This window comes from Takifugu rubripes, chromosome 22 (assembly GCF_901000725.2).
Source record: "Takifugu rubripes chromosome 22, fTakRub1.2, whole genome shotgun sequence".
In the NCBI taxonomy this organism is placed as follows: Eukaryota; Metazoa; Chordata; class Actinopteri; order Tetraodontiformes; family Tetraodontidae; genus Takifugu; species Takifugu rubripes.
Window position 1 is genome coordinate 16005490 of NC_042306.1, and position 20024 is coordinate 16025513.

At 48.8% G+C, this 20024-nt stretch overlaps 1 protein-coding gene across 1 annotated transcript; it reads right to left on the minus strand.

The window, feature by feature from the left end:
• Positions 1-6580: 6580 nt before the first annotated feature.
• On the minus strand, positions 6581-9083 carry ptmab (prothymosin alpha b). Its single transcript, XM_011621319.2, has 5 exons — positions 8915-9083; positions 7534-7599; positions 7374-7467; positions 7224-7309; positions 6581-7141 (listed from the first exon to the last, which is right to left on the minus strand). The coding sequence occupies exons 1-5, from the start codon at positions 8957-8959 to the stop codon at positions 7100-7102; spliced, it is 333 nt and encodes a 110-aa protein (XP_011619621.1). The 5' UTR covers positions 8960-9083; the 3' UTR covers positions 6581-7099.
• Positions 9084-20024: the final 10941 nt, after the last annotated feature.

A 20024-nucleotide genomic window follows, 5' to 3' on the forward strand; every position in this document is an offset into this window, starting at 1 on the left:
CCTCCTCACAGTTCCTCCTCACAGCTTCTCCTCACAGTTCCTCTTCACAGCTCCTCCTCACAGCTCCTCTTCACAGCTCCTCCTCACAGCTCCTCCTCACAGCTCCTCTTCACAGCTCCTCCTCACAGCTTCTCCTCACAGTTCCTCTTCACAGCTCCTCCTCACAGCTCCTCTTCACAGCTCCTCCTCACAGCTTCTCCTCACAGTTCCTCTTCACAGCTCCTCCTCACAGCTCCTCCTCACAGCTCCTCCTCACAGCTCCTCCTCACAGTTCCTCTTCACAGCTCCTCCTCACAGCTCCTCCTCACAGCTCCTCTTCACAGCTCCTCCTCACAGCTTCTCCTCACAGTTCCTCTTCACAGCTCCTCCTCACAGCTCCTCCTCACAGCTTCTCTTCACAGCTCCTCCTCACAGCTTCTCCTCACAGCTTCTCTTCACAGCTCCTCCTCACAGCTTCTCTTCACAGCTCCTCCTCACAGCTCCTCTTCACAGCTCCTCCTCACAGCTTCTCCTCACAGTTCCTCTTCACAGCTCCTCCTCACAGCTCCTCCTCACAGCTTCTCTTCACAGCTCCTCCTCACAGCTTCTCCTCACAGCTTCTCCTCACACCTCCTCCTCACAGCTTCTCTTCACAGCTTCTCCTCACAGCTTCTCCTCACAGCTTCTCCTCACAGCTCCTCACAGCTCCCCCTCACACCTCCTCCTCACAGCTCCTCCTCACAGCTCCCCCTCACACCTCCTCCTCACAGCTCCTCCTCACAGCTTCTCTTCACAGCTTCTCCTCACAACTCCTCCTCACAGCTCCTCCTCACAGCTCCCCCTCACAGCTTCTCTTCACAGCTTCTCCTCACAGCTCCTCCTCACCGCTCCTCCTCACAGCTTCTCCTCACACCTCCTCCTCACAGCTCCCCCTCACAGCTCCTCCTCACAGCTTCTCCTCACACCTCCTCCTCACACCTCCTCCTCACAGCTTCTCCTCACAGCTTCTCCTCACAGCTCCTCCTCACAGCTCCCCCTCACACCTCCTCCTCACAGCTTCTCTTCACAGCTTCTCTTCACAGCTTCTCCTCACAGCTCCTCCTCACAGCTCCCCCTCACACCTCCTCCTCACAGCTCCCCCTCACAGCTTCTCCTCACAGCTCCTCCTCACAGCTCCCCCTCACACCTCCTCCTCACAGCTCCTCCTCACAGCTCCTCCTCACAGCTCCCCCTCACAGCTTCTCCTCACAGCTCCTCCTCACACCTCCTCCTCACAGCTCCTCCTCACCGCTCCCCCTCACAGCTTCTCCTCACAGCTCCTCCTCACACCTCCTCCTCACACCTCCTCCTCACAGCTCCTCCTCACCGCTCCTCCTCACAGCTTCTCCTCACAGCTCCCCCTCACAGCTTCTCCTCACAGCTCCTCCTCACCGCTTCTCCTCACACCTTCTCCTCACAGCTCCCCCTCACAGCTCCTCCTCACAGCTCCTCCTCACAGCTCCTCCTCACACCTCCTCCTCACAGCTCCCCCTCACAGCTCCTCCTCACAGCTCCCCTTCACAGCTCCTCCTCACAGCTTCTCCTCACAGCTCCCCCTCACAGCTCCTCCTCACACCTCCTCCTCACAGCTCCTCCTCACAGCTCCTCCTCACAGCTTCTCTTCACAGCTTCTCCTCACAGCTTCTCCTCACATCTCCTCCTCACAGCTCCCCCTCACACCTCCTCCTCACAGCTCCTCCTCACCGCTCCTCTTCACAGCTCCTCCTCACACCTCCTCCTCACAGCTCCTCCTCACAGCTCCCCCCTCACAGCTCCTCCTCACACCTCCTCCTCACACCCTCCTCCTCACACCTCCTCCTCACAGCTTCTCCTCACATCTCCTCCTCACAGCTCCCCCTCACACCTCCTCCTCACAGCTCCTCCTCACCGCTCCTCCTCACACCTGCTCCTCACAGCTCCTCCTCACAGCTTCTCTTCACAGCTCCTCCTCACCGCTCCTCCTCACCGCTCCTCCTCACAGCTCCTCCTCACACCTCCTCCTCACACCTCCTCCTCACAGCTCCTCCTCACAGCTCCTCCTCACACCTCCTCCTCACAGCTTCTCCTCACAGCTCCTCCTCACAGCTCCTCCTCACACCTCCTCCTCACACCTCCTCCTCACACCTCCCCCTCACAGCTTCTCCTCACAGCTCCTCCTCACACCTCCTCCTCACAGCTCCTCCTCACAGCTTCTCCTCACAGCTCCTCCTCACAGCTCCTCCTCACAGCTCCTCCTCACAGCTCCCCCTCACAGCTTCTCCTCACAGCTCCTCCTCACACCTCCTCCTCACACCTCCTCCTCACACCTCCCCCTCACAGCTTCTCCTCACAGCTCCCCCTCACAGCTCCTCCTCACAGCTCCTCCTCACACCTCCTCCTCACCGCTCCTCCTCACACCTCCTCCTCACACCTCCTCCTCACACCTCCTCCTCACAGCTTCTCCTCACAGCTCCCCCTCACAGCTCCTCCTCACACCTCCCCCTCACAGCTTCTCCTCACAGCTCCCCCTCACAGCTCCTCCTCACACCTCCTCCTCACCGCTCCTCCTCACACCTCCTCCTCACAGCTCCCCCTCACAGCTTCTCCTCACCGCTCCTCCTCACACCTCCTCCTCACAGCTCCCCCTCACAGCTTCTCCTCACAGCTCCCCCTCACAGCTCCCCCTCACAGCTCCCCCTCACACCTCCTCCTCACACCTCCTCCTCACCGCTCCTCCTCACACCTCCTCCTCACAGCTCCCCCTCACAGCTTCTCCTCACAGCTCCTCCTCACACCTCCTCCTCACACCTCCCCCTCACAGCTTCTCCTCACAGCTCCCCCTCACACCTCCTCCTCACAGCTCCCCCTCACACCTCCTCCTCACACCTCCCCCTCACAGCTCCTCCTCACAGCTCCTCCTCACACCTCCTCCTCACCGCTCCTCCTCACACCTCCTCCTCACACCTCCTCCTCACAGCTGGAACCCCCAGAACTCCACCTGCTGATGTATGTGGACAGAAACTGCATGTTTCTGGTGTCTAATAGAGACAAGAAACTTCACTTCTGGGATTGGACTTTATCTCAGTTTTAATTGGTCCATTTCTCAGATCATTAAAACTGCTGCTTCTTCTTCTGCTTCTCCACAAGGTTCCACAAGAAAACGCAGCACCTCCAGCTGCTGGCCTGTCACCGAAGAAGCTAATGTGACCGCTAGCATTCGCTTGGAAAGTAACTTGGTTTTAATGAAACTTTCAGATTGAAATTAAATATTAATAACAGACAACTGTGTCCATTTTGTGACTGGTGTTTGCCCCCTAGTTTGTGTGTGTCTATGTATATACGTGTGTGTGTGCGTGTGTGTGTGCGTGTGTGCATGTGCGTGTGTGGAGGACTGATGCACAGAAGAAGGGGCAGGAGCAAAAAGCTCCACTGATGTCTGAACTGAAGCATGTGTGTCAAGATTAATTATGAGCATGTTAAACAGACTGAAATGGGGACTGACATGACATGGAATGTAATCAGATTACTGTATCAGACAGCAGCTTTAGATGGATCATAAATCCTTCATGCACATGTTCAGTAACCAGCTGCTGAAGCTTCAGCTCAGTCTATGACCTTGTGTTAGTGCTGCTCAGCTGCCAGCAACACTCACAGTTACACAGCACGTTCAACCTCATGTTGGCCTAGCAGCATCAGGAAATGCTATGGTTGGGGTTAGGGGGTTAGGGTTAGGGTTAGAGGGTTAGGGGGTTAGGGTTAGGGTTAGGGGGTTAGGGTTAGAGGGTTAGGGGGTTAGGGTTAGGGTTAGAGGGTTAGGGGGTTAGGGTTAGGGGGTTAGGGTTAGAGGGTTAGGGGGTTAGGGTTAGGGTTAGAGGGTTAGGGGGTTAGGGTTAGGGTTAGGGGGTTAGGGTTAGGGTTAGAGGGTTAGGGGGTTAGGGTTAGGGTTAGGGGGTTAGGGTTAGAGGGTTAGGGGGTTAGGGTTAGGGTTAGAGGGTTAGGGGGTTAGGGTTAGGGTTAGAGGGTTAGGGGGTTAGGGTTTAGAGGGTTAGGGGGTTAGGGTTAGGGTTAGAGGGTTAGGGGGTTAGGGTTAGGGGGTTAGGGTTAGAGGGTTAGGGGGTTAGGGTTAGGGTTAGAGGGTTAGGGGGTTAGGGTTAGGGGTTAGGGTTAGAGGGTTAGGGGGTTAGGGTTAGGGGTTAGGGTTAGGGTTAGGGGGTTAGGGTTAGAGGGTTAGGGTTAGAGGGTTAGGGTTAGGGGGTTAGGGGGTTAGGGTTAGGGGGTTAGGGGGTTAGGGTTAGAGGGTTAGGGGGTTAGGGTTAGGGGGTTAGGGTTAAAGGGTTAGGGTTAGGGGTTAGGGTTAGAGGGTTAGGGGGTTAGGGGGTTAGGGTTAGGGGGTTAGGGTTAGGGTTAGGGTTAGAGGGTTAGGGTTAGGGGGTTAGGGTTAGAGGGTTAGGGTTAGGGGTTTAGGGTTAGAGGGTTAGGGGGTTAGGGTTAGGGTTAGAGGGTTAGGGTTAGGGTTAGGGGGTTAGAGGGTTAGGGTTAGAGGGTTAGGGGGTTAGGGTTAGAGGGTTAGGGGGTTAGGGTTAGGGGGTTAGGGTTAGGGTTAGGGGGTTAGAGGGTTAGGGTTAGAGGGTTAGGGTTAGGGTTAGAGGGTTAGGGTTAGGGGGTTAGGGTTAGGGGTTACAGGGTTAGGGTTAGAGGGTTAGGGGGTTAGGGTTAGGGGGTTAGGGTTAGAGGGTTAGGGGGTTAGGGTTAGAGGGTTAGGGGGTTAGGGGGTTAGGGGGTTAGGGTTAGAGGGTCAGGGTAAGGGTTAGGGGGTTAGAGGGTTAGGGTTAGAGGGATAGGGTTAGAGGGTTAGGGTTAGGGGGTTAGGGTTAGAGGGTTAGGGGGTTAGAGGGTTAGGGGGTGAGGGTTAGAGGGTTAGGGGGTTAGGGTTAGAGGGTTAGGGTTGGGGGGTTATGGTTAGGGGGTTAGGGTTAGAGGGTTAGGGGGTTAGGGTTAGAGGGTTAGGGTTGGGGGGTTATGGTTAGGGGGTTAGGGTTAGAGGGTTAGGGTTGGGGGGTTATGGTTAGGGGGTTAGGGTTAGAGGGTTAGGGTTGGGGGGTTATGGTTAGGGGGTTAGGGTTAGAGGGTTAGGGGGTTAGAGTTAGAGGGTTAGGGGGTTAGGGTTAGAGGGTGAGGGTTAGGGTTAGGGGGTTAGGGTTAGAGGGTGAGGGTTAGGGTCAGGGGGTTAGGGTTAGAGGATTAGGGGGTCATGGGGTTAGGGTTAGGCGGTTAGGGGTTAGGGAAAGGGGTTAGGGGTCAGGGTTGGGGGTTAGGTTCAGGGTTGGGGGTTAGGGTTAGGGTGTCTAGGGTCAGGGTCAGGGTTAGGGGGTTAGGGTTAGGGGAGTTTTTCCTGTCACTTGTTGGGGGTCAGGCCCAAAAGCACCTTGAGACAATTTTGATTGTGACAGACACCGTATGAATAAAGACCGATCGATTGATTAATTGATCCAATTGCCGCCAGTGTGGGAATTCTTTGATTTTTATGTTATGGTTCTACAGAAACCTTTGTCATGATCAATGACCTCCTTCAACTGTCATTAACCTGTGTTCCTTCCATTTCCTGCTCATCGACCAGATCCTCTGCTCATCGGAACTACAACAGCTCCATCTGCTGGTCAGAGCAGCTACCAGCTTGAAGTTGAAGTCATTGAAGATTAAATTTACTTGGCAACATTCCCAAACATTTTTATTCTGTGTCAACGGCGAATGTGGTGACCTTCTGAACTGAAATTTCTTTTTTCAGTCACTGAGCTGATCTGAACCCTAACTAGAGGACAACAGGAGCCACAAACAAAACTGAGTGAATCTGAGAAGATGTCTGCTGTAGGAAAGTCACAGCCCGCTGGTGCTCATGGGCTTCACTCTCTGGCTCAGCAAAATCTTCTGCCAATGTTTAAAAGAACTTGGAAAACTATCCAACATCAAAGTCAAAAGTTACAACCCTAAGTTAAATGATTTGTTTCATTGACCAAAAACGACTGGGTTCTGCGAATGGATGGAAACCATGAGAAATACTTCCAGGGAAAAGGAAATAGCTCAACCCCATAAGAAAAACTTAGTTTACAGTTCTTGTGGAAATGGTACAATTGTGACTATAAATTCAGTGTTCAAATCAATTTTACTGTCAATGTTAAAACAACCGCTGCTCCACATTTACAGCCAAGTGAAAAGCCTTGAAGTCGACCCAATGCCCGAGGTCCAACCCCACAAAACCGGGATGAGGGCGGGACCAGATCATATCATGAATTCACAGGATCCAAAAATATTGTTGTGACCCGTTTCCCAACTTGTCCAAGAACAGAATGGTGACGTGCCTCAGCCTGTCGGACACGGTCACACTGGGCGTGACGCCGACATGACGGAACACGTCCAATACTCCAAAACATGTTCAGGGTTCTCTCGCACTCGTCACCAAATCCTACATTTCCAGGCCAATTGATATGTATCGACATGGTTTGGAAAACAGACATCTGTACATCCACGTGTATCAATCAAAGCATGCTCCGAAAAAAACTGGTCACACATGAAGTAAAGCAAAAGGTCCAACTCAAAATAAAAGTCCGGTTTATTGTCAAACAACAAACTTTGCACATACATCAAACAGGCCGTCTTAAAAGAAAACGTGTGAGGAACAAAGTGGAGCTTTGGCCCAACCTCCAAACCAACAGTTATGGTACAGCTAAAGTACATACATTAAATTTACTGGAATGTTTTCACCGTTTGTACAACTTTTCCCTAAAATCTGTTCAGAAACACGGTCAACCAGGTCAAATCTCGACAGAAGCACCGATTTGGTCAGACGGAGAGACGCTAATGCTCCGAACAATATGTACAAAAATAGAAAATGTAAAGAAAAATACAAACAGATTCTCCGTTTGTGTTGAGAAGCCGATTTTCTGCATCGATGCTGCGACTACATTTATTTTGCAGCTCAGGGCGTGTGTTTAAGTCTACTTGCTAATGAGCATGTTGAAATTTTAAAATGTTTTCCTTTGAGTCCTCCAGCCCCCCCGAGACAGGTGAGGAAACAGGAAGCTGGTCCGCAGGAAGAGCAAACGCATCAATCATCATCATCTGTTTTCTGCTTCTTGGTCTCCACATCCTGGCGAAGACAAAAACAATATTAGAAACGTCACCTTTCGGTCGGCTGGAGGCTTTCATGGCAACGAAGAGCAGAGCGCCACCTCATCATCATCATCATCCTCGTCCTCTGCAGCTCGCTTTGTTCCACCTTCAACGTCGTCATCATCATCTTCGTCTTCCTCCTCACCTAAAAAAAACGTGTAGTTATAGCTTAGATCTTAAATGCACACAGTGCCACCTTCCTCTCTTACCGTCCCCATCGTCTTCATCATCATCCTCCTCCTCTTCATCGACATCCTCCTCTTCTTCATCACCAATTTCTGGTTCACCGTTCTCATCATTATCCTGCGACAACATCTCATGAGCGTGGTCCTGTCCAACAAATGATCCAGAAGCAAAAGGAAACCATACCTTTCCGTTGGTGGCGGCGTCTTTTCCATTTTCTTTCTCCTCCAGGAGCTTCTTCTCCTTCAGGTCCTGGAGGACACAGACGTGATCAGTCAGAATCAGAACCACTAACAACCAGCAGTAGCAGCTGGGAGTCCCTCCTCTCTCCCCTCCCCCTCTAATGGGGCGTAATCTGATACTTTGATGGGACCCCAGGGCTTTCTGGGTATTGTAGTCTGTGCAGTCTCTTTCACCCCCCATATGCCATGAGACACACCCGCAGAGACACCGCAATACCCAAGATGCACCTCTCCATTTTAAAGAAGAGTGGAGGGGACACGCACGCGCCGCGATCTCGTAATGTAGGCGGTAAAGGACAATAGAGGAAGAAAACGCATGATGGCGACAAAAAGCGGATGTACAGCACCGCGCGGCTGCTGCTCCGTTACGCACCTCGCGGTCCCAGACCGGAAACAGCCTCCGCGCTCGCTCGCGCGCGCCCCGGTCATTCAACGCTTTCAATAATCTATTGGTTAAAATCCATTAAGCCGTTTGGCGATAAAAGCAGCCCCGCGGAAAACGCGTGCAGGCGGCGGATTAGCGTCGATAATTCCGCCACCGTCTCCATATGTCCGCCGCGGCGCCGAACCACACTAAAATACAGCAAACAGCGATGTAACCAACAGAAGCAGGACACGAGAAAACGGGCCACGATACACCAAACTTTCCCCTGACGCCCCCGGTACCGCCCCCGGTACCGCCGGCCCGCGCGAGTCAATACAAAAACAAACCCGGTTGTTTGGCGTCAGAACACCGACCGATCTGTGGTTCTGTGACGTCGTTTCTCAGTTCCGTACCACCAGCTGCACTGGAACGAACCCAGTACATTCGAAACCACTGAAAAACCAATTTACTGCGACTCGCCACACCGGTACTGAACACTCCGGCACCGGCCGCCGCTACCCCGGGCACAACAAGCATCTGGATTACGCGCAATAAATGCGGAATGGTTCCATAAACGCGCACGTCAAATAGTAGTGAGAGTTAAAGCCATGCACCGGAGAGCGCGGTGTGTAGGTGTTCCGATCTGGACCTGGTGTGCGTGATCCAGAAAGAGAACCAAGCTGTCGGATAAACAAAGAACCCGCGCCGACTGTTCTCTGGACAATGAGCGAACACAGCTCGGTCCTAAGAAACGGTGCCGAGACGCTTCACGGGGCAATTCGCACCTTTCAAAGTACAATTCCTTTAAAATATGTCCGGGAGAATGAGATTTCCAAACATACGCACCGACCCGATCCAATAAACAGAGCGCAAATAAGCGCGAACTTGCGGAGAAGGCTTCGCGAGAATCCGGGTCAGTGGCGAGTCTCTGCGGGGCTGTGCGGGGACAGATGGTTCTTACCTTTGCCGAGATGTCTGACCCAGAGTCTACTTGTGTGTCCGCCATTGCGTGCGTTAATAAAATAAAGGACGGCTAAAATTAAAGTTGGAAAAAATTAACCCGGTCTTCCTTTCGGTTCACTTTAAGATGGTGCCAGTGGCCGCGGATGTTTGCGGCCGAGCCGATATTATAGGCTTGTGGGCGGGGAGCAGGAGAGGTCGCCGGGCCCTGATTGGATAAAGGCTCCACAGAGGTGTTTTTTGCGCGTTGAAGTGGAACAATAGATAGAATTTCTGAAGTCCAGACCACGCCCCCTCCTGTCCGCCGCTGGAAATAGTTCATTAAAACATCACGCGACGCATTAGGGTGACAAAATCATTTCAATTCGAATCAAGGCGCGTACAGGACCGTCAAACCCACCAACTTTTGTTGACCACTTGAGACCTTTCACACACACCTAATCGCAGCCCTCGTGCTGACGTCGGGTCAGTGCGATTGATGTCCATCTGTTCGAGTCCCAGAGCTGATCCCTCCTACTAACCCGCCTGGGAAACCTCAAGGGCTGTGTGTGTGTGTGGGGATGCGATGCAGACACGGTGGTCAGTGGCGGTTGTTTTGTGCGAATGTGACCTTCATCTGTTACTGAGATTCAAATAACATCAATCATTACATGTGCGAACCGCCATCACTGATCAAAGCTGCTATCCGCCTCCGGTTGGCCCCGCCCCTTTCCTGCAGCCGTGGTTCCACCTCCGAGTTGTGATGCACGTAGTTGTCGCTCTTAAGACTTTTTTCTTTCAATACCACATTCTTAAGTTAGTGCGTGGGGACGAAGCACACTGTAAGAACACAGGTGCGGGTCGCTGCGGTGGTACAACGACAGAAGAGGTGCGACACGACACACATGCGGATCACAAAAGTGCGGAAAAACAGCCAGAGTGCTCGTGAAGTGATGCTCGAGGTATTATGAAACACGAGGGCAAACAGAGTTCTTACCGGGATTGAATACTTTTACACGCCGAGCGTGAGGAAGACAAAGCGGCACAAGCGCAGCCGCCATTACTCGCTCGGGTTGGGGGATGGGGACAGAACTGGGCTGCAGCCACGACCCACATCCACATTCTGCTCTGATGACGCACGCGGGCGCTCAAGGCCACATCTCATTGGCCGGCTAAGTCGGCTTTGGTGCCCCTCGAGAATTGATTGGCCATTGAAGATGTCAGTCAACAAAAAGCCGGCTGCTTTGGCACGAGGGAAAGCGCGGGCCTGGCTCATGGATTCGGATCAGGATTTCCCTGAGCGCCATGTTCCGCCGAGTCTTCCTGGTGCGCACCCGCTCTGAACACGAGGCTCGGCTGCACTCGAGCACACATCCCAAAGAAATACTTCAAAGACTCATTTTTATTTGATTGAGTAATTTTGTCCAAGCACCTGATCAGTTTCGGCCCCTGTAACAAAAACGGAGAAGCGTTTTTAAACGTCCGAATAGACAGTAAAAGATTTTAGGACCGTGTTAAACCCGTCAGAATGGGGGCAATTCCGCGAACTGCCACTGAGGGGCAGTCTCCCGTTTCCTTTCCTATTGTACTCTCTCTGTCCTCTGGTCTCTTTCCTCGCTGTCTCTCCCTTCCTATTACTCTGGTTTCACATCCCCCTCTCTCCCTCTAACCCTCCTCTGTCTTTGTCCCCTGTCCCAGTCTCCCTCCCCCTCTCTCCCTCTAACCCTCCTCTGTCTTTGTCCCCTGTCCCAGTCTCCCCCCTCTCTCCCACTAACCCAGCTGTCTTTGTCCCCTGTCCCAGTCTCCCCCCTCTCTCCCTCTAACCCTCCTCTGTCTTTGTCCCCTGTCCCAGTCTCCCTCCCCCTCTCTCCCTCTAACCTCCTCTGTCTTTGTCCCCTGTCCCAGTCTCCCTCCCCCTCTCTCCCACTAACCCACCTCCTCTGTCTTTGTCCCCTGTCCCAGTCTCCCCCCTCTCTCCCACTAACCCACCTCCTCTGTCTTTGTCCCCTGTCCCAGTCTCCCCCCTCTCTCCCTCTAACCCACCTCCTCTGTCTTTGTCCCCTGTCCCAATCTCCCTCCCCCTCTCTCCCACTAACCCACCTCCTCTGTCTTTGTCCCCTGTCCCAGTCTCCCCCCTCTCTCCCTCTAACCCACCTCCTCTGTCTTTGTCCCCTGTCCCAGTCTCCCTCCCCCTCTCTCCCTCTAACCCTCCTCTGTCTTTGTCCCCTGTCCCAGTCTCCCTCCTCCCTCTCTCCCTCTAACCCACCTCCTCTGTCTTTGTCCCCTGTCCCAGTCTCCCTCCTCCCTCTCTCCCACTAACCCACCTCCTCTGTCTTTGTCCCCTGTCCCAGTCTCCTCCCTCTAACCCACCTCCTCTGTCTTTGTCCCCTGTCCCAGTCTCCCTCCCTCTCTCCCACTAACCCACCTCCTCTGTCTTTGTCCCCTGTCCCAGTCTCCCTCCCTCTCTCCCTCTAACCCTCCTCTGTCTTTGTCCCCTGTCCCAGTCTCCCCCCTCTCTCCCTCTAACCCACCTCCTCTGTCTTTGTCCCCTGTCCCAGTCTCCCCCCTCTCTCCCACTAACCCACCTCCTCTGTCTTTGTCCCCTGTCCCAGTCTCCCCCCTCTCTCCCTCTAACCCACCTCCTCTGTCTTTGTCCCCTGTCCCAGTCTCCCTCCCTCTCTCCCACTAACCCACCTCCTCTGTCTTTGTCCCCTGTCCCAGTCTCCCTCCCTCTCTCCCTCTAACCCACCTCCTCTGTCTTTGTCCCCTGTCCCAGTCTCCCCCCTCTCTCCCACTAACCCACCTCCTCTGTCTTTGTCCCCTGTCCCAGTCTCCCCCCTCTCTCCCTCTAACCCACCTCCTCTGTCTTTGTCCCCTGTCCCAGTCTCCCCCCTCTCTCCCTCTAACCCTCCTCTGTCTTTGTCCCCTGTCCCAGTCTCCCCCCTCTCTCTCCCTCTAACCCACCTCCTCTGTCTTTGTCCCCTGTCCCAGTCTCCCCCCTCTCTCCCTCTAACCCTCCTCTGTCTTTGTCCCCTGTCCCAGTCTCCCTCCCTCTCTCCCTCTAACCCTCCTCTGTCTTTGTCCCCTGTCCCAGTCTCCCCCCTCTCTCCCTCTAACCCACCTCCTCTGTCTTTGTCCCCTGTCCCAGTCTCCCCCCTCTCTCCCTCTAACCCACCTCCTCTGTCTTTGTCCCCTGTCCCAGTCTCCCTCCCTCTTTCTCACACACTCCTCTGCCCCCCCCAATATTCACTCCACCTCTCCTCCAAACACTCTCCACCCTCACTCCTTTCCATTCTCTTTGTCAAACATCTGCACCTTTATGAGCTTCCATAGCTTCAGGCTAAACAGCTGGAATTCTTTTTGGAAGAACAAGCTGAGACAGGAGATCTCAGACATTTGAAGAACTCTGTTCTTCAAAGAACTCTGTTCTTCAAATATCTGAGAACTATCAAATCACCTTTAAATGTACCTTAAAGAAGCATGTTGGCAACTTTTAAATTAAATTATCTCACTGAAATTGTTGACTAAAACAGCACTAAGCTATTTGCATTTCATGCCTGATGACTTAGTCATACTACCGTTTCATATAGTCGCTGTTTAGGATGTGTATTGTGACATTTACAACGTCACTCTTATGTGTGTGATTGTGCGTTAAGGTGTGATGGAGTCTCAATACAGGTGAAGCAATATTCCTCCATTCAGGTTAACCCAGTATGAGCTGAAGGTTAGGGTTACATGGGTCCGATATCATTAACAACCACAATAAATCAACCTGAGGTCTATGAAAATTAAAATATGACAATGAAAATTAACAGTGAATTAATCAGAAAAATATCAAATACTGTTATCATTTGTAACCATCCTGTTCTATATGAATAATCAGCAGTGACACATAACAAAACAGCTCCATACCTAAAACATACAGTATCTGACTTAAAGATACATGCATATGTCATCAAATACATTTTTAAAAATAAGCTGTTTTTAACAGATTTCATGTTGGTACAGTGAGAGCAATGTTTTTTCTTTTGAATCCAACCTTTATATTTTCCAAGAATGAAAGCTGATACAGCTGTACAGCGCTTTGCACAAAGTAATGAGCCACAGTCATATTATTTTAAGATCAAATCTGTGTCATGTGATCACATGACATGTTATCAGTAGTGGCTAACCCAGGGCTGGACAGTCCTCATAATGAAGGACCCCCAGAAGGGCACAATACCGTCCAACTACCGGCCCATAACCTGCCTCAGCACCACATGGAAGCTCCTATCAGGCATCATAGCGGCTAAGAGCAGCAGGCACATGGATCCATACATGAGCAGAGCACAGAAAGGCAGAGGCAACAACACCAGAGGTGCCAAGCACCAGCTACTGGTCGACAGGGCAATCGCCCACGACTGTAGGACGCGCAACACCAACCTGTGCACTGCGTGACATTTGTCACATTGTGACATTTTATAGTTTTATATTTATATTCATATTCTATTTTTAATTTATTTTATTTTATTTCTTATTTTATTATATTTAGGGTTAGGGTTAGGGTTAGGCTATCTTTAATAGGTTTAATGGGGTGTAATGGTGGTGGGAAATTTTGTAGATGCTTGTAGATCCTTGGAGATGCTAATTTCCCTGGTGGACACCCCCTAAAGGGATCAATAAAGTACTCTTGAATCTTGAATCTTAAATTGACCCCCTGATCCACCTCACTAGGATCTACAGCAAAGACATTCGGGATGTCATTCGGACCAGATAAATGTGGGCAGACGATATCTAGAAGGGGAAGGGTGATCACAACTGATGGGGTTGACCTACCTGAAGGGAACATCACAGATGTGCAGGACAGTTACAAATACCTGGGGATCCTGCAGGAGAATGGTAACCATGAGGAGGCAGCTAGAAACCATGAGGGGGAGCTAGAAACCATGAGGGGGAGCTAGAAACCATGAGGAGGCAGCTAGTAACCATGAGGAGGCAGCTAGAAACCATGAGGAGGCAGCTAGTAACCATGAGGAGGCAGCTAGTAACCATGAGGAGGCAGCTAGAAACCATGAGGGGGAGCTAGAAACCATGAGGAGGCAGCTAGTAACCATGAGGAGGCAGCTAGAAACCATGAGGAGGCAGCTAGTAACCATGAGGACGCAGCTAGAAACCATGAGGAGGCAGCTAGTAACCATGAGGAAGCAGCTAGTAACCATGAGGGGGCAGCTAGTAACCATGAGGAGGCAGCTAGTAACCATGAGGAGGCAGCTAGTAACCATGAGGGGGCAGCTAGTAACCATGAGGAGGCAGCTGGGAGGTCAGCCACAGCCAAATACCTGCAGAGGTTAAGACAGGTCCAGAAAGGTCAGCTGGATGGTAAGCACAAGATCCAGGCCCTAAACACCTACGTCCTGCCAGTAATCAGATACCCTGCTGCCATAATACCCTGGCCACTGGAAGAGATACAAGCCACTGACATCAAGACCAGGAAGCTCCTCACCATGCACGAGGGTTTCACCCTAAGTCCAGTGTCCTGAGGCTGAACACGAAGCGAAAGGAAGGGGCCGAGGACTAGTAATGGTTAGGGTTAGTGTCTGAACTACTGTCCAAGTTCAGGACCAACAGACTGGGGAACTCATTCATCCCCCGAGCCATCAGGCTGTTCAACTCCTCACATGGGGGGAGGAGGGCCAACAGGAGAACTGGAACATTTTTATAGTTTTATATTTATATTCATATTCTATTTTTAATTTATTCTATTTTATTTCTTATTTTATTATATTTTTATTATCTTTAATAGGTTTGATGGGGTGAAATGGTGGTGGGAAATTTTGTAGATGCTGTAGATCTTTGGAGATGCTAATTTCCCTGGTGGACACCCCCTAAAGGGATCAATAAAGTTTTCTTGAATCTTGAAGAGGAAACAACAAGGCTTCAAGAATACATCAAGAAGATGGTCCCCACTGACCCACTGCTGAGTGAATGCCTCAGGCAACAAAAGCCCAGCAAGGAGGAGGAACCTGAGGGGCTATCATGGAAGGATCAGCCCCTGCATGGAATGTACCACCGACAAATTGAGGAAGTGGCTGATATCAAGAAAACCTACCAGTGGCTGACAAAGGCCGGGCTGGAAGAGAGCACAGAGGCACTAATCATGGCTGCACAAGAACTGGCCCTGAGCACCAGAGCAATAGAGGCCAGGGTCCACCAGACCAGACCAGACCAGACCAGACCAGACCAGACCAGACCAGGCCAGGCCAGGCCAGGCCAGGCCAGGGTCTACTAGAATAGACCAGACCAGACTAGACCAGACCAGACCAGACCAGACCAGACCAGACCAGGGTCTACCAGACCAGACCAGACCAGACTAGACCAGACCAGACCAGGGTCTATCAGACTAGACCAGACCAGACCAGACCAGACCAGACCAGACATGACCCCAGGTGGAGGCTGTGTGGAGATGCCCCTGAGACAGTCCAGCACATCACAGCAGGGTGCAAGATGCTGGCAGGCAGGGCACAAATGGAGCAGCTTAACCAGGTGGCTGGCACAGTGGACAGGAACATCTGAGTATGGGCTGGAGGTCCCAGGGACCAGGTGGGAGACACCCCCGAAAGTGCTGGAGAACAAGCAGGCCAAGATCCTGTGGGACTTCCAGATCCAGACTGACAAGATGGTGGTGGCCAACCAGCCTGACATAGTGGTGGTGGATAAACACCAGGAGACAGTGGTGGTGATGGATGTAGCAATCCCAAGTGATAGCAACATCAGGAAGAAGGAACAGGAGAAGCTGGAGAAGTACCGAGGGCTGAAGGAGGAGATGGAGAGAATGTGGGGGATGAAGGCAACAGTGGTCCCAGTGGTGATCGGGACACTAGGGGCAGTAACACCCAACCTGAGTAGATGCTCCAACAGATACCAGGAACCACACCAGAGATCTCTGTCCAGAAGAGCACAGTCCTAGGAACAGCTGAGATCCTGGGCAGAACCCTCAGACTCCCAGACCCAAGTCTGAAGGAGGCACCGCACAGGTGGGCGAGGAAGAGATTTTTTAGATTTTTTATGTATGTCAGATATAAATTTTATGCGGAAGACAGAATATTCAACCTTGCTGTGAAATCCGCACCATCAGCTCTTTCATGTTGGCCAGTGGGTTCATCAAGAGGATGTTGGTGAATGTTCTCAGTCAACCAAGACTTTAGCATATAAACAGTCAATTGGACTTTTCTCATCCAACAGGCTTTTTTCAGAACTTTCAATCACAGCTTCACTGCCCACAGATAACATCAGAAGATTAGAACATTTGTTTTCTTGATGATTTTGCTGATGTTTCTTTACATTTTTTCTTAACTGTGTTGGTCCTTTTTACCTGTCAGATTTGATTTTAACAGCCTTCTTGGAGACCTGGGAACAGCTGAAAGACTGTCCATAAGACAACCTGGTTTTTGGTTTCTTTTCTTATCCTTTCATTCATTTTATTCTTGTTAATTGTATCCTTATTGTATAATTTTAATAATACTTATGTCCTTTTATTAATTGTTATGGGTACGATAGCAGTTGGGGTATGTACACGTGTGTGTGTGTGTGTGTGTGTGCGTGTGTACTTCATTGACTGGGTTTTACTTTCGTTTTGGCAAAGTTTATAGTGTAAAGCACTTTGTCGTAAAGTCTTTAAAAGTATAATACCGTGCAGAACCTCCACTCTGACTCCACTTGCTAAACCCTTAGAAAATGATATATTCAGGTCACATAAATGCACGAGTTACTGTAGGAGTCTGTCTTGTTTATTTTTTGTAGTTTTACACTAAGTATGGTCCTGAAGGATGACTTGAGCAGATCTTCATACGAGGACATCTGAAAATACACCTGTGCCCTTGGTCCTTTTTTCTTCATATGTGGCTCTCCTTCAGATTTCTTTTTTATAAAGTTCTTCCTGACCCAGTTCAAGGGTCTTGGGGCAGAGGATGTCCCAACTGCACAGCTTATACAGCTTTTTATGTTCCTTCCTCCTCTTGCACACATCCATCTTCTCTGTATACCACTGATGTTCACAACTTTTCACTGGAAATATTTGGTTCCTGTTAAACACTAACTGAACATCTGTTGGTCTAAATGCTTCAGAGGCAGCTTTTTCAGACACACTAAATTATGAATATGTCAATTTAAAAAACAAACACACAAAAACAACCATTCACACTTTAAATTTGTATATTTGCCCTTTTCAAGTGAAATAGATAATGAGAAGTAAACTTGGCATCTCAAAACATTTTCTTAACTTATGACCCGTTATGGTTAGAGAAATGATAAATTCACACACTGCTGACTTGTTGCGCCTCCTCAAAATCATGTATAAATTCAACAAAAAAAGGCTGTCGATGCTACATATATTTAGCATTGGTATCAGTTTTTCCTGCTCTAGGACATTTTGACACAGATTGTGTGTTAGTCATTAAATATTGACCTAATTTCCACAAGTCACTTGGATTTTTACTACTTTACTTGTGAAAATGTTTTTTGTTTGATTTTTTTAAGGAGAAAAATTTGACTTCTGTAAAGATAAATAAATAATTTTTAAAAAAAAAAATCTCATTTAAGGAATTATCTTAACCAACTTGTTGTGTTTTTTAAATCAGTTAAGAAGTTCCGTTAAGTCACACCCATTCTATCTTCAAACAGAAGACATGGTATAATAGATTATGATAAGATTTCTTTGATTCACCTCAGAATGCCCGATCAAGAAACAACATGTTTCCTGCATGAGAGGAAGTAAGGCCTGTAAATCATCCCTGGTTTCTGATTAAGCATAAAGCATTAATATCTGCAAAAGTATTATCATGTTACCTATTCCCAAGTATTAGCTTTTAGTTTGGCAGCATAGTTCGTAAATTGGGCTTGTAGCGCCTCGTTCTCGTTTTTAAATTTTAAATCATTTAAATGACAACCATCAATGAGGCCTCTAGGGGGCGCACTTAAAGTGTTGGACAGCAAGATTGTTGATGTCTTAAGTTCTCATAACCCGTTAAATTAACCAGTAAATCATTTCGCTTGAATGCTTCTCTAAAACAGCGCCTTTAATTGTGGATTTGTTTGTATGAGTGTGTTTGTACAATTGTGTAGAAAATATTGCATAAAACAGAGCTGCTTTTGTTCTTGGAGCTGATAGCTCCTAAAATGGCGGCCAGAGAACCGGAAGGAGAGAAAACCTGGAGCAGAGACAGGAAACTGGATTCAGCCCACACACACACACACACACACACACACGAATGAACACACATACACACCAAAATGATCTATCTCTCTTTTCTTTATATTTTATCATTTTAGTCAGCAAACAAAATGTCAATTTGATTTCTGATTTTAGGAAAACAAGTGCCCTTACAGTAGAAGTAAAACACCACCAGCACCATCAAAGGTAGAAACAATTCACTCAAGGATGAAATGTAAAAGTAAAGTGGGGTTCTAGCATGGGGAAAAATTAGTTTAGACTTTGACTGAAAAATGGCAGCGAGCAGAATATATCTTATATTTTCTGCTCCTTCTTATGAGAAATACATACTTTTCATAATAATATTTTTCATTTAGCTTCTGAAATGAAAAACAATTACCAGAATTTTCAGTATTTTTACCTTTTCACCATTTAAATATTATTCATTACATTTGATTGAATGGTTTTAATAAACATTTCCTTCACTTTGGTTCACAATCTTGGTATTTTTAAGGCTTCTGTTTCTTTCAAACTGTAAATACTCTTTTTAAACAAACCGAAAAATGATTAAATATTCAAATTAAGGATATTAAAAACAACAAAGAAACAACAACATTTTCTATTTCTGTTTCAAAAGAATTACAGAAACTGAAAGCAGACATAATAAAAATTAACCAGTGTACACTTTTATGATTAAAATAAAAAAAATAAACAGTACAAATTTCGTATTTTAAAAAGAAAAAAGTACAGACTCAGACTAAATAATACAAAAAGTAAAAGATCATTTTCACATTAGCTGCATTTTCCCAGTAATTCTCAACATCGACAGAAGGGGGCAGCAAAGCGGAGCCTGATTATTACAAGACCCACGTTTCCCTCAAATTATGGTTATTAATAATTCATTCAAGTTTTAACCGTGACAATAAATAAGTAACAGCCAAAAAACAATAAGTAATAGTGCCCTGAGTCACAGTTGAAGCCGTTCAAAGTACGGATCAACTGTTCATTCCTGTGTCAGATCCATATATAATAGCTGTTCGTTCTTCTACAGACTGATCACCCGGTACCGACCTTGCCTGTTGTTCACCTTCCTGCCTCGCCTCTGTTCCGGTAAAAGACTTCCGCCTTCTGTCTCTGATCCCGAGTTCGCGGAGATCTCCTCCGGGTTCTGTTTGCTGGTAGCCGGCCAGTCTTCTGCTGCTCGGTTTGCACCGCCAGCGCTCCCGGATCTTCTTCCCGAGCGTGCAGCGTTTGGGTCCGACGGCTCTGCCCGTTTCAGTAGTAAATGTTCTTCAGAGGAGAAGCTGGACGCAACCCAATCCAGCTCTAATTGGTACTGGCCCGAGACTGTGCTATATTTGTTTGAGATTTACTTCCACATGATCCTGCGAACTGAGCTGTTCATTAAAGTTTCCAGACAACTGCACTGTTTATTTGCTGCAATTGAACCTGTGCTAAGCCCCCCGCCCGGGTAACAGGTGCCTGTCCTGGCCAGTTCATACCTGCAGGCATGTAAACATGGATTTCTGTGATTTCAGTGAAAGATACTGTCATGGACATTTTTATCAAGGTTCTGGAGTCATTGCTCAGAAATGGAGAGAATGAGACAAAGGACTGCAATATGCATTTCAGAAATATATTCATATAATTTGTTGGCAGAGTAATATTATCCTTTTGCTAAATGGTATGTTTTCTATTTGTTTATAGCACACCAGGATATTGTTCCAATACTCTGGGATTAATCTATACAATGCATCTATATCTATCTGGTAGGATACAACTACCTGGCTCGATGTTTAGCAACTTTTAATTATTCTGTCTTGTAGCTAACAACAATGTGCTAATTAGTGTAAGTATCTTTCAAACAGTACTTTTTGTTATAAGGTTCCAACAACTTCCACACTGTTTAGTCCACATTCAACATCTGTCAGGTGTGTTTTTGGTT